The 12497-nt window shown below is 51.7% G+C and overlaps 1 protein-coding gene across 1 annotated transcript; it reads right to left on the bottom strand.

The window, feature by feature from the left end:
- Nucleotides 1–3128: 3128 nt before the first annotated feature.
- On the bottom strand, nt 3129–6014 carry LOC130252613 (dentin matrix acidic phosphoprotein 1-like). Its single transcript, XM_056490357.1, has 4 exons — nt 5933–6014; nt 5792–5833; nt 5083–5337; nt 3129–4992 (listed from the first exon to the last, which is right to left on the bottom strand). The coding sequence occupies exons 1-4, from the start codon at nt 5984–5986 to the stop codon at nt 3736–3738; spliced, it is 1608 nt and encodes a 535-aa protein (XP_056346332.1). The 5' UTR covers nt 5987–6014; the 3' UTR covers nt 3129–3735.
- Nucleotides 6015–12497: the final 6483 nt, after the last annotated feature.

Here is a 12497-nt window from a genome sequence, read left to right as displayed (position 1 = left end):
AGATGGAGTTTAAGATCTCCTCCAACCCAGACCTTTCTGTGATTCTATAATTGTTTCTTGCACAGAGGTTCCCATTTTCCTAAAGACAAACAAAGGCCAAGGAAAAGCCTTGCAGCCAGCTGTGGAACTCAGATCACCTTGGGAAACCCAGGAAATTTGTCTGCACTGTCAAAAAAGCCACTGCTGGATGGAGAGATGGTCAGCAAGTGCAGGGGTCTTTCTGTTTCTCCCACCAAATCCAGGAAAATAATGAGTTTGAATAAGTACAGCTTGTGTGCCATGGCTGCCCCAAGTTCAGCTGCCACAGCCATGCTCAGCACTGCCCACCACTTCAGCCACACCAGCTACTTATTAAAATAGAATTTTTTCTTCTTGGAAAGGACAAAAAAAAAAAAAAAAAACCAACACAAGAAACCTTTCTTTTAAGATGATGCAAACTCATGTTTTCAAAAACCCAAACGGATCCAAAAATACCTGCTTTAAACCCCAATGCTGATTTCTGGGTAAATTGCTGTATTCAGCTCTGGAGGCCACCCCCAATGCACAAAGAATGTCATGTGGGTGGATAATAAAAGCATACATTGACTAGGACATTTTTTATCCTTGCCTAACCCATGGGGAAAACTGACACTGACAACTTCATCTCATAATCATCCTGAAACTGGAGGCAGAAACATCTCCAGTGATGGCAGAGCCTGTGGCTGACCTTCCCAGCTGCTTGTCCTGCCAGCCCAACAGCAGAGAGCAGGAGTTTTCCCCTCCAATGCTCACATGGCACAAAAACCAAATACATAAACTCCTAAAAATGCCTTAAAGTCCTCCAAGAGAGCATCTTTTGGTCACACTCCCTCTGTCCATCCAAAACCTCACCCTGTGAAGCCCTGCCCATCAAGCCTTTCCAGATGTCACGCAGGGTGGTCCTGCTCATGGATGAACAGCACTTGGTAGGGATGGTGCCACCAGTGTCCCCAAAACCTTTCAGATGTCCTTGCCAGGTTCTGGGCACATGGGCCCCACAGGAGCAGCTCCCTCCCTGTGGCCAGGCAGGAGGTTTTCCCAGAGAAGGGCAATGCCCAGGAGGGATGGTGCCGTGGGAAGCTGTCCTGGCAGGACCAGCAGGCAGCAGCCAGCCCTGGCACAGGCTCATCATCATCATCAGCCCTGGCACGGGCTGGCTGGTTTTTGGGGAGCAGCCAGCCAGCAGGAGGCGAGTTTTGGGCGTTGCTGGCCAGGACACGAGTGTGGTGGCAGCAGGAAAGACACGTGAAGGGGACCCACGTGTGGGGCAGCACAGCCCAACACTCTCCATGCTTGGAGGCACTCGTGCCTCCCCTCTCACACTAAACCCAAATCAATTCTTTTTTTCTCTCCATGCAGGAAATGAGGAGGATGGGGACACACAGTCCCTTGTCCCACCCCAGCACCACTCCTGCAAGGATGAGGATGGACACAGGGTCATGCACAAATGTGCAAGCAGTGGTTTCACCCCATCCCTGAAACACCCCAACCATCCTTCTCACAGGCTGGGCTCACTGCAGAGCTGCACCCCTTTTCCTAGAGGGATCCCAAAAAAATGCTCATTCCCAGGCATACATCACCTCCAATGGCCCCAGGGATGTGACAGAGATGGCTATAGGGATGTGACAGAGGCAGCTCCAGGAATGTGACAGAGGTGACACCAGGGTTGTAACAGAGGTGACAGCAGGGATGTGACAGAGGTGACACCAGGGATGTGACAGAGGTGGCCCCAGGGATGTGACAGAGGCAGCTCCAGGAATGTGACAGAGGTGACACCAGGGTTGTAACAGAGGTGACAGCAGGGATGTGACAGAGGTGGCCCCAGGAGGAGCAGCAGCACCGCTCACTGGTCACAGAGGGCTCCCAGCCCTGCCTGCCCTGCAGCAGCAAGCTCATCATTACCACTGCTGTAAACCACAGCCACAGGGATGGACCCAGCCCACTCGGCTGCAGCCAAACCCACACTTGCTGCCTTTCACCCCAGAGGTGCGGCTGCACTCCAGGATTTTGGTGGCTGTGACCCTGACAGGCATCACTGCCGTCACAGCATCCCCAAATATTCACACAACTGATGTAAGGGGTCCAAAAATAAGGGCCAGGTCACAGCAAAGTGGGGATTAGTGGGATGGAGGCCCAGGAAAGAGGCTCACTCCCAAGGCAGCAACGTGAGGAAACCACAGGTTTCACTGTCACAGAGCTGATCTCATACAAAGGAAAGAAAAGGCTACACAGGGTGAAAATTAAAACATAATTTCCATAAAAACCAGGAGCTGTTCGGCTCCCAGCCTTCACAGTGGTGGAAACAGGCTACAAATTAAGTGTGATTCTGCTATAACAAGCAGAAAATTTTTTCATTTTTTACTGGTCCTTGAATTTGGTACCACAGTGCTCAGCAGTGACACCCCTGAATCTGGACAGCTGAAGGGAATGTACCCACTCAGCCTGTCCCCTTGGGGACTGTCCCCTGCAGAGCCACAGCTCCTTGCTGTAAAACTGCCCAGTGACACAGCAGCCCAAAGCTTCACCTGTCAGCACTGAAACCCACATTGTACTGCTTGCCCTGCACATGCAAACAAGGGAGAAGGACCTCGGGGGCATTTAAAATAATGTGATTTTAAGTAATGTGTTGTTTACTTGCTGATAGGAGAAAAAAAACCAACCAAATGAGCAAAACAGTCTTTACTCATGTTAACACCTTTTCCCTGCTCACCTGTGTCTCTGCTGTAGAGGACCTGGTACCAGGGCAGTGGCCCAGAAGTGCCCACATGCCCTGGGACATCTTTCCAGCACCTCAGAAAGAGCAGAACAGCCCTTGCTCACATTGCAGGAGGTGATGGCCCTAATGTAGCAAAGCCCCAGGCCCAGCTCTGGGGTCATAAGCCAGGTTTTCCACCCCACTGCAGGTTCACCAAGGGGCAGGGGTGGCCTTTGGGGCACCTGGAATAGAAGGAGTGGGAATACCCTCAGCTTTTGCTTTCCCCCTCTTCTCAGCATGCTGTGGCTCCCCACACAAATATCCTGCCCTTTGCTTCCACTCCTTCTGATCCAGCCCCAAACTGCAAATCCTGACACATCCAGGAGAAAAAATCAGCAACACCTCAAACAACAATACAGTGGAGTTTGGTGGTTTTAATGGTGATTAAAGAAATCAACAGGGTACATTTCAGCTTTGAAATACAAGTGCAAAAAGGGTGCAGTATAATTTTTTCTGTACATTTTCTTACAAAATAATAGAAATATTACATACATCCCATCCTGAAGTGGTACTTCCCACCCTGCTGTGCCCATGCACAAGGTGCACACCAGCTGTAGCTTTTCCTTGTTATGTGCTGGACATGGAGTCAATGGAAAGCTCCAGCTGGAGCCTGGCACACGTGTTTAGGGCAGTGGTAGGTAAACACAGGGGGTGAGCACAGGGACCTCTCTGCCCAGCATGCCCAGGAGCGCCAAGCCACCACTGTGCCCAGTGGGCAGCACCATCCTGCTGGCACCCACAGCTCCCAGCTGCCCTCAGTTTGACACAGAAAATGCCTTTTCTCGCTGCGCCTGGGCGTTCTCCCTGTGCCTGGCATCCCCTCCATGCCCTGTGCAGCGTGCCCAGGCCCGGCCCCGGCGAACCCCACTCCGTTTAACCACAGCACCTTCTCGAGAAGCAGCCAACCAGGCTATAAGGCAAATAAATTAACCCCTCCTCGCCCACCCCCAGCCCGGGCAGGCTCAGTACCCGTCCTGGCAGTCGTTGTCGTCGTGGTCGGCAGCGGGCCTGTGGCGCAGCGCGCCCGGCCGCCGCCTGCGGGCCTCGCTCTCCAGGCTCTGCAGGGAGCTGTCGTCCCCGTGGCTGCTGGACTCGGGGCTGCCATCCTCCTGGGACTGGCTCTCTGCCTCGCCATCCTCCTGGGACTCGCTGTTGTCGCTCTCTGCGGACCTGCTGTCCTCAGCCGTGTTGTCCTCTGGGCTGCTGTCACCCTCGGGGGACTCCGGGCTCTCGGCTGATGTGCTCGGCGCAGAGTCACTCTCACCCTCCTCTGACTCCTCCGCAGTGTCCTCTGTGGACTGGCTCTGGTCATCTTCATCTTCCCTGGACTTGCTCAGCTCACCCTCTTCTTCCCTGGACTCGCTGTCCGGCGTGGAGGGCACATTCCTGTCCTCAGCAGAGTCCCAGTCCTCCTGCCCTTCCCAGGTCTGGCTGTTGCTGTGCTCATTCAAGGTTCTCACCACCTCTGGAGTCTCCCGTGGCTCCTCATCTGACTGCTGCTCATCAGTGCTCTCCCTGGACTCGCTGTCCTCATCCTCCCTGGAGGGGCTGTCCTCCCCATCCCCGTCCCCATCCTCCCTGGAGTGGCTGGAGCTTTTTTCCTCTGACTGGCTGTCAACAGGCTCTTCTGACTGACTGTTGTCCTCCAGGGACGGGCTGTCCTCTCCAGAGTCACCATCCTGCACCTCGGGGGACCTGCTGTTGCCCTCCTCCCAGCGGTGGGATCCAGCCCCCAGGGCGCTCTCCCAGCTGTTCCCCAGGGCACGGGGCCCAGCGTGGCGCATCCTGTAGCTGCTGCCCGGGCCGTCAAACACAGAGGGATCGTCCCCCTGCATGCCTTCATCCTGGAAGTCGTAGCTCTCCTCCTGGCTGCTGCTGCTGGCCCCTCCGTGCCCGTGGGCGCGCCCGAAGCCGTAGCTCCTGTACCGGCGCTCTGCCCCGCCGCTCTCGCTGCTGCTGCTGCTGCTGCTGCTGTCGCCGTGCCCCCCGCCAGCCCCGCCATCCCCAGGGCCGGCATCCTGCTCCTGGGCCCCGGCCCCATCAGCGCCATACACGTAGGTGGGGCCTTCCCCCCTCTCCTCCTGCCCGTTGGCGTCGAAGGTGTCGTCCCCGCTGTCATCCTCCTCGTCCAGGAACCCGCCGCCCTGCGAGGGAAGCGCGCTGGCTCCGGCGCCGTAGTGGTCTCTGACACCGTCATCGGTGTCACGGGCATCCGCCTCCTGTGGAGGGACAAACTGATGAGTGCACAGCCTTGGCCATTGCCAGGTTTGGGGCCTGGCAGAACTAAACCATCCTCTCCACTCGCTCACCAGGAAACCGAGGTCGTTCCCATTGTGGGCGCCCGTGTCCTCCTGGTCCACCTGGTTCACGTGCTGGACCTGCCCGACTTGGCCTCCCACGTCTTGGCCTCTGAGCTCACCCAGCTCCTGATCCACGGCATTCCCCCCTCTCAGGTCCCTGGCAAGGGCATTGTCCCCTGTCTCTGGACCAGCAGGAGGATGTCTGCCATCTCCTCCATCTAGGTGGTTGCCCAGCTTGCCCATGTAATCTTCATTTGTGGCATCCTGGAGGCAAAACATGACATGGTGTTTTTGGTTTATTAAACACCAACCACAGCATGTTTACTGCTGCTGCTCACTCCCGAGCCATGCAAGATCTCAAGCCTTTTTTATTTCTTACATTGCTGCTGATACAAAATAAAATGGTAGCCACCAACAAAAGGGCAGCCCAGAAAAGCCCAAGCTGGGCTAGTTCAGAGCACAGAAACTCCTTTTTCAGGGCCAGGACAGCAAAAGCCATCAGGTGAACAGGGACCTTTCTCAGGTAGGCAAGCCAAAACAGGGTGAAACCAACCCAGCTTGAAAAGACTGAGCAGACAGACAAAGCTCAGAGACCCACAGAAGCAGCAGATCCCTCCCAGGTTCCTGGTCCAAGGATGCCTCCCCAGGGCTGGCTCCCCATCCCAGACTTGCTCCCTAAGGGGCTGCTACCTGTGGGACAGGGGCAGCTGTGGCTTACCTCCTGCAGGGTGCTGGGGTGGGTGGGTTCATGGCCAGGCACCTAAACACATCCAGGAGACATTTGATCAGTGATCAGTGTGCCTTGGCTGGGCAAAACTGAGGGGTTTGGGGTGGGAGTGTCAGTCCAGGGGGTACTTACAGGGTGAGCACAGGCCACAGCCCAGAGGAGCAGCACCAGGAACGCAGCCCTCATGTCAGTCGTGGTCCCTGCAGCTGCAACAAGGAATGAAGTATTTGCAGGCTAGAGCAAAGCCTTTGCATGTGCCTCTAGCTGGAACTTGGCCCCACAAAGCCCTCCCAAATTACAGTGCTCAGCCTGGCATGTCATCAAACAAGCCAGGGATTTGTCCTGCCACCTCCTGGCACATCCTGTGCAGAAACCTCCCATTTGTTTGGGATTTGAAATACCCAGCCATGTACTGGCAGATTTTTTTATTTTTTTTTTTTTTTTGTCTAAGTATCATTAAAGAGCAGGAAAGCTCTCCTGAATTTCCTGTTCCCATAGTAATGTCAGCACCCAGCTGAGCTCAGTGTTTGTGACAAGAGCCTGCACCTCCCACCAGGAGTGGTCCCCACAACCACAAAAAATCTCCCACCATTCCAAAGTGAAGCATCCCAACGAGATAACCCACTGAGAGCTGCATCTCCAGAGCCTCCTGGGTGGGTACCCCAGCAGCACTGCTGCCTGGCAGGCAGATAAAGCAGTGGGCGCCTTCCCCCAGCTCTGCTCTCATTTTCCAAGCATTTTCTTTAAGCAGCCCAGCACCCCATCCCTATGGGATACCCTGACCACCCAAAACATGCTGGAATGAGCACACTTCTGATTTCTTCCCTGACAAAACAACACTTCCATCTCAGCTGATGAACCTCCTGCTCTCAACAAAAACTTGTGAGGAAATCTTCAACCCCTGTTCCCAAAGTTGCCATTTTCCCTCCAGGCAGTGCCAGACCAACCCAAAGAAACCAAGACCTTTACCTCGGGGGGGTGATGCAAGCCTGCCTCTCCTATGGTGCTGGGGATGGGATGAGCTGGCTGCCTGTGCTGGAATGCTGCAGGCTGTGTGTGCCAGGGTGGCTGGGCAGGCATTTAACCCCTGGCCAGTGCCAGCCCCGGGCTGGGGCAGCCAATGGCACCGCCGGGCAGCGCTGCTGTGCCTGGAGGTGTCACCGGGAACCAGCCTCCCACGCTTCCTCTGCCCTCCGCCAGGTCACCGGCCCCAAAACAGCTCCTTGTGGTCGCAGCATGACGAGATGGGCTGGCAGTTAATGAGGGACTGTGCTGGCCCTGTGTTTTGGCTGCTATATTTAGCCCATTCACACACTTCCCGCCGTGACACACGCAAACAACCGCAGCATCACCCACGCCGGGCGCTGGACCCCATCCCAGGGATGGCATCCTCCTTAGCCCTGCACTTGGGGGCAGAGTGTGCCCTGTGCCTTGAAACCCACAGGGACCATTTCCCTGCCAGCTCTCAGCCCTGGGGCAGGAGCACAAAACCACCCTAAAAAGAGAGCACTTGTCTTATTTTCATGCCTACACAGGCACTCGTGCCAGGAAGAAGGGAAATACTAGATGGAAGTGTATAGGAAACATTTCACTCTCTGTACAAGTGTAGCATTCCAGTGCTCCTTCCAGCTGCTGGGCAGGGAGGGGATGAAACCTCTGCTCTGGACAACTCAGGCCACAATATGTGCCATGGGGACATGGACAGGGCTGCAGCTTTGCTGGCATTCACAGGAGGTGCTGGCACTGTGAAATAAATGACTGAAGGAAACTTGGGCAGGGTCAGGACTGAGCCAGGGCTCTGTGATAAACTGCAGGTTATCTGAATTTGCCCAGGCTGTAGAAAACAGCATCCAGATGGCATGCCTTGTGCTGGACAGAGCATCCTGTGAATCCAGACATGTCAGTCTGCTGCTGGGTGCATTTCATCCTCACAATCTCCTGCTGTTTCCCCCTCTCACTACCAGCCCATAGTCCATGTGTGTCTGTCCTGTCAGGACTGCAAGGTGCTGAATGTGATGAGCATCATTTTTCTCCTTCCTCCTGCCCCACATGCAGGCAGGCCCCAGTGCCACTGTGGCCCCACTGCTTTCCCCACAGCCCCTTGGCCTCAAGATGGTCACCATCAAGCCACTCACTCTGGTGCCCATACCTCCAGCAGATGTTTTCCCTCTTCTTCCCCACCTGACCCCTGCTGCAGATACCGTGGGATGTATTTTCCTTTTGACCTGTGGCAAAATTATACCCCTGTCCCCAGCCAGATATGAGTTCATGTTGCCAACCTTTTTTAGGCACCTCCAACAATTACCATGTTTTGTTGTTTTGTTTTTTTTTTTGTAATGTCAAACCTGCATTTAACTCAGCCCCCAAAGATCTGGTGCTGCCTCATGTCCAGGCGCCGTGGTGCAAGAAGGAGATAAACACCAAGCTCTGCATGCTTGGCTCTTTTATAGCACAGGTCACCCACTGCCCCACCAGCCACCAGCCCAAGGTCACTTCCCTCCTTTTCAGTGGCCCTGAAACACCCACAGCACCAGCACACCCTACAGTGCTCACTGACAGCACCCCAACCCAACCCACATCCCTGTAATCTCTGTAATCTCCAACAGCCCTGGCTCCATCAGTGAGCTCTGTCCCCCAAATCCCTTCCAGAGATCATCCTACAGCATTAGCCAGATTGCCCAAGCAAATCTGCCTGTGTTTTGCAGGGAAAGGAAACCCCAGCCCACATATATCAACCTTAAAATTAACCTTATAAAGAAAAAAAAATATATTAAGGATTATTGTTGTTACATCAGAGGAGAGAAATGAATTGAGGGTGAGAACAGCAGCTGTCTCATGGGTGTTTTAAATGCCACTGGGCATTTCCCCAAGTCCTACCCTACCAAGATGTTCAGTCCCTGGAAAGAAGATGGGGGAAACCTGGCCAGGCTAAAGCTGGTACCCTCCCTACCAGGGAGGATGTGGACAAGTCAGAAATGAGAAAAATGGGAGGGGTGGTAAGAAGATGCAGGAATATCACTTCTCTATTCGACAGTTCATGAGAACAGAGGAAAGAAATGAGTGCAGACAGCAGGAGGGATAAGACACCAAAGCCAAAAGAAAAGCTGGCACTGCAGACAGCCAGCTGGTGGAGGAGGAACATAACAGCTGCTGTCCTCCATTGAGACAGCTCAGCATCAAACACTCAAGAAATAAATATTGTTCAAAAAAACCACTGTTCTCTCTTTTTTTTTTTTTTTCTAGTCCAGGGTATTTTAATAATATTAATGTTGCTGGTGAACTTCTCTCCTGAGCAGACCTGAGGGTTTTGACAGCAGCATCAGAAGGAAAAGGATCAATGGATGAATGGGAGCAGGGGAGACTAGGGTAAGAGCAGGACCCAAAGCACAACCAAACACTCAGCACCAGCTCCTACCTTATGGTCAGATCCAAATCCAAGTCCCTTTCCCCCACTCTTTCTGGTGTTACAACACAGTTTCATTTTATTACCTGAATAAATACTGTCTGCCTTTCACAGCATTAACGTGACACACAGCCCAGTAGCTAATGATGACACTGTAGGTGTTGGAAGAGCAGCACTGATATTCCAACCCTTCTGGGAGCAAGCCTCAAAGCTACAAATGCTGTGATATGAAACTACCAGCATGTTTGAAACAGCACAGAGGAGTGCACAAGTTTGGTTTCTGCTAAGCCTCTAAGATTTGCTACTTCTTGCTGGAAAAAAACATCTCACAGGAGCCTGAGTCCAGGGGCCCTGAAACACAGACACACACAGGGCACCTGATAATACTGGACCTCTGCACAAGATGAACAGCCCTCTCCCCTGGCCTCCTGTCAGCACAGGGGTAGGATCATTAACCCATGTTCATCATGGAGTTTCCTCTACAGCCAGAGAAAACAGGCACTTTGGAGGCAACAGTCATTTGCCCTATTTCAAGCACCTATTTCAGACATCAGACTGTTTGTAGTTTCTGTGACACTCTAGAAGGGAGGTGCTGACCTTATCCTCCTCACAAGGTGCACCATGCCCTTTCCCAAAACCTGTGCAGGCAAGCTCCCAAAATCCCTCACTTCCCACCCCCTGTGCCAGCCCCACACTCTGTATATATCTATTTACAGCATTTTTCTACCATCCTGCCCTGAGCAATGACCTCCAGCAAAACCAGCTCATCACCCCTATGGTCTGCTGGGACAGGTGCTTTGGGCCATCCCTGCCATGTGTGTGTGACTGGACTGTCAGGTCCTATAAATCCATATTCATCCATCACCTTGGCTGAATTCACTAATTTGAGGCTGTGACTTCATCAGATGTGGGTAAGGATGTCTCATTTCTGCCTGGCCACTGTCAGATCCAGCACATCTTCCTGAGTACAGGCACTACTGCATTTGCTCAGTCAAAACAAGGGCAGGGACAGATGCCCAGCTCTGCCTCACAGCAGGGATTGGTTTTGGCAGTGCTGGCACAGCTACCAGGTAGCTCCAGTGCCACTGGGCTGTCAATAGCTCAGCACTGACAGCAGTAACCATAGAGACACCAGTGGGTAATTACAGCTCCTAAGGTCTCATTCAGAGCACAGTATCTTTTACAATCACTTCCTGCTCACAATTCAACCCCTTGGGAGGTGGGAGCAGAAAGCATTTGTCAGTCACAAGCTGGAAGTGGAACAATAATGAAGCCTTAATATGAAAAGGTCTCTGCAGCTTTCCCCCTGTGCTTGCTCCAACTGGAATTGCAGAGATCTGGAAAGCAGCACAGGAAGGAAAATACAGCAGTGATAGATCAGGTCAGGTGTGTGCCTGTCTCCTGAGTCACAGCACCCTGATTTCTTGTTGGAGGGGGAAAAAAACGTCAGAAGGAAATGACTGATGGAAATGATTGCATGAAACAGGCACTGCAGGAGGGCAATGGGGAGGCACAGGCTGCCCAGAGTGGGCAGAGAGGTCAGGACAGGGCTGGAAGTTCAGGGATGGAGTGCCAGACCCTCCTGGAGAGTGGTCAGCACTCCTCTGGTTCCTGTACTGTCATTATGGCTCACTCAGGCTAAATTTATTTCTGCACAGTGTAGCTGGACAGGAAGCATTACCACAGTGCCCTGGGAGCCTGGAAAAATGGGACAGACACCATCAATGCAAGAGATCATCAGCAATTTGGCTCATACCTCCAAAGGACATTTGAATCCTCAAAATCCTAATAACTTTTTTAAAAAGTACCATGAGAAAAAAAACAACAAAACAAAACAAAACAAAAAAAAAAACAAAAAAACAAAAACAAAACCTAAAACCCCTCACTACCAAAACCCAAGTAATGTCAAACAAACAACTCACAAAATCAGAGAAGTCTCAACCAATACAACCACAGAAAATAAAAGCATACCACATGCCACATCTGGTGACTTTCATGTGGTTCACAATCTAACCTTTTATTAGCTATTATTATGTGAGTGCTGTACCCACATCTTCCACAATATTCCATATTGCACAAGGGTCTGTACAACAAAAATCCCGCAGAAGCTACTCTATACAGGAATCTACATACTTATGATAAACTGTTTTTCAGCAAGAAACAAGTATTAAATCCAAGGAGATGTTTCTTGGTTTTCCATAGTTCCTTAAAGGGTGGCTAAATACTGGGGGGAGGGATAGGCCAAGCTTAAGCAGGATAAGTGTGTTCTGATCAACAAAGAAAAATCTGGATTTGCTTACTGCAAGTTGTTTTCTTGAAAATAATATGTAGGATTGTTGGTGACAAACCTGTATAATCACTCAGGCAGCAGTCAAAATGCTGGTGTGCATTTCCCAGGGAAGCTGTGCACAGCTGACTGCCAGCACCCTAAAACACAGCTCAGGAACATCACCACAGCACCTGGCAGCAGCCATCCCTGGTCCTGGGGCAGGGATCTGCATTTCTGCTCCACTTTCACAGAGACTGCAGCAGGAATTGAAGCTGATTGCTTTTAAGACCTACATTTATGAGATCTTCAGCTTACTCCTCCAGTAGTCAATTCACCCAATTCAGATACCAGCCATAAAGACTGGATCCAGCCTTCACTCTTAACACCATGATGACTTTAGCACTCTTCCTTCTTTGATCTATTGAAAAATAAAACATTCTAATCCCTCCTCCTCACCTCTCCCAGCTGTTCTTTGTCATTTCATACCAATCACCTTAAATGAGCAGCTGTAAATGAGAGATGAATTCTTACACAACAGCTTTATTCTGCTGGACAAGTGTATTCACACTCTGTTAAACTTCCAGGAGAATTCAATGGCATACCTCAAAGCAGTTGCAGATGCATGATTGCACATGCCAATCAGTACCTTTAGACTCAGCCTAGTCCCTCTTCACTATTCCTGCTCAAATACCCTCTTGTTACTCAGTGTTTTTCTTTCTGAATGCTGAATGCACAGAAGAATATTGCACAGGAGATAAGCAGGAATCTTTAAAAAAAAAAAAAGCTTATAAGAAATCATTACTGGATAAGAACTGAATACAGAATTCAATTTTGCATAACCAGTCACAAACAAAGAGATGTGAAAATATGTTGGATATGTAAACAGGGAAGACTGATGCAAACAAGCGAGGGCAAGGTGCTGTCTGGGGAAGCAGGGTTGAGAATATGTGCTGCCTGTTCCCTACCTGCATGGTCCCACAGCAGGAGCAGGAGCACAAAGCTCCCCTCCAACTTTTTTTTTAGTA

Source organism: Oenanthe melanoleuca, chromosome 4 (assembly GCF_029582105.1).
Source record: "Oenanthe melanoleuca isolate GR-GAL-2019-014 chromosome 4, OMel1.0, whole genome shotgun sequence".
Classification (NCBI taxonomy): domain Eukaryota; kingdom Metazoa; phylum Chordata; class Aves; order Passeriformes; family Muscicapidae; genus Oenanthe; species Oenanthe melanoleuca.
This window is presented reverse-complemented; position numbering and strand designations above follow the sequence as displayed.

Bases quoted from the DNA above. Each gene is read 5' to 3' on its own strand.
- LOC130252613 (XM_056490357.1), bottom strand. From the start codon at position 5,986: ATGAGGGCTGCGTTCCTGGTGCTGCTCCTCTGGGCTGTGGCCTGTGCT. The intron at 5,338-5,791 runs GTAAGCCACAGC...TTTTGCCTCCAG, and splicing joins ACCCCAGCACCCTGCAGGAG to GATGCCACAAATGAAGATTA. The intron at 4,993-5,082 runs GTGAGCGAGTGG...GTCCCTCCACAG, and splicing joins GGAACGACCTCGGTTTCCTG to GAGGCGGATGCCCGTGACAC.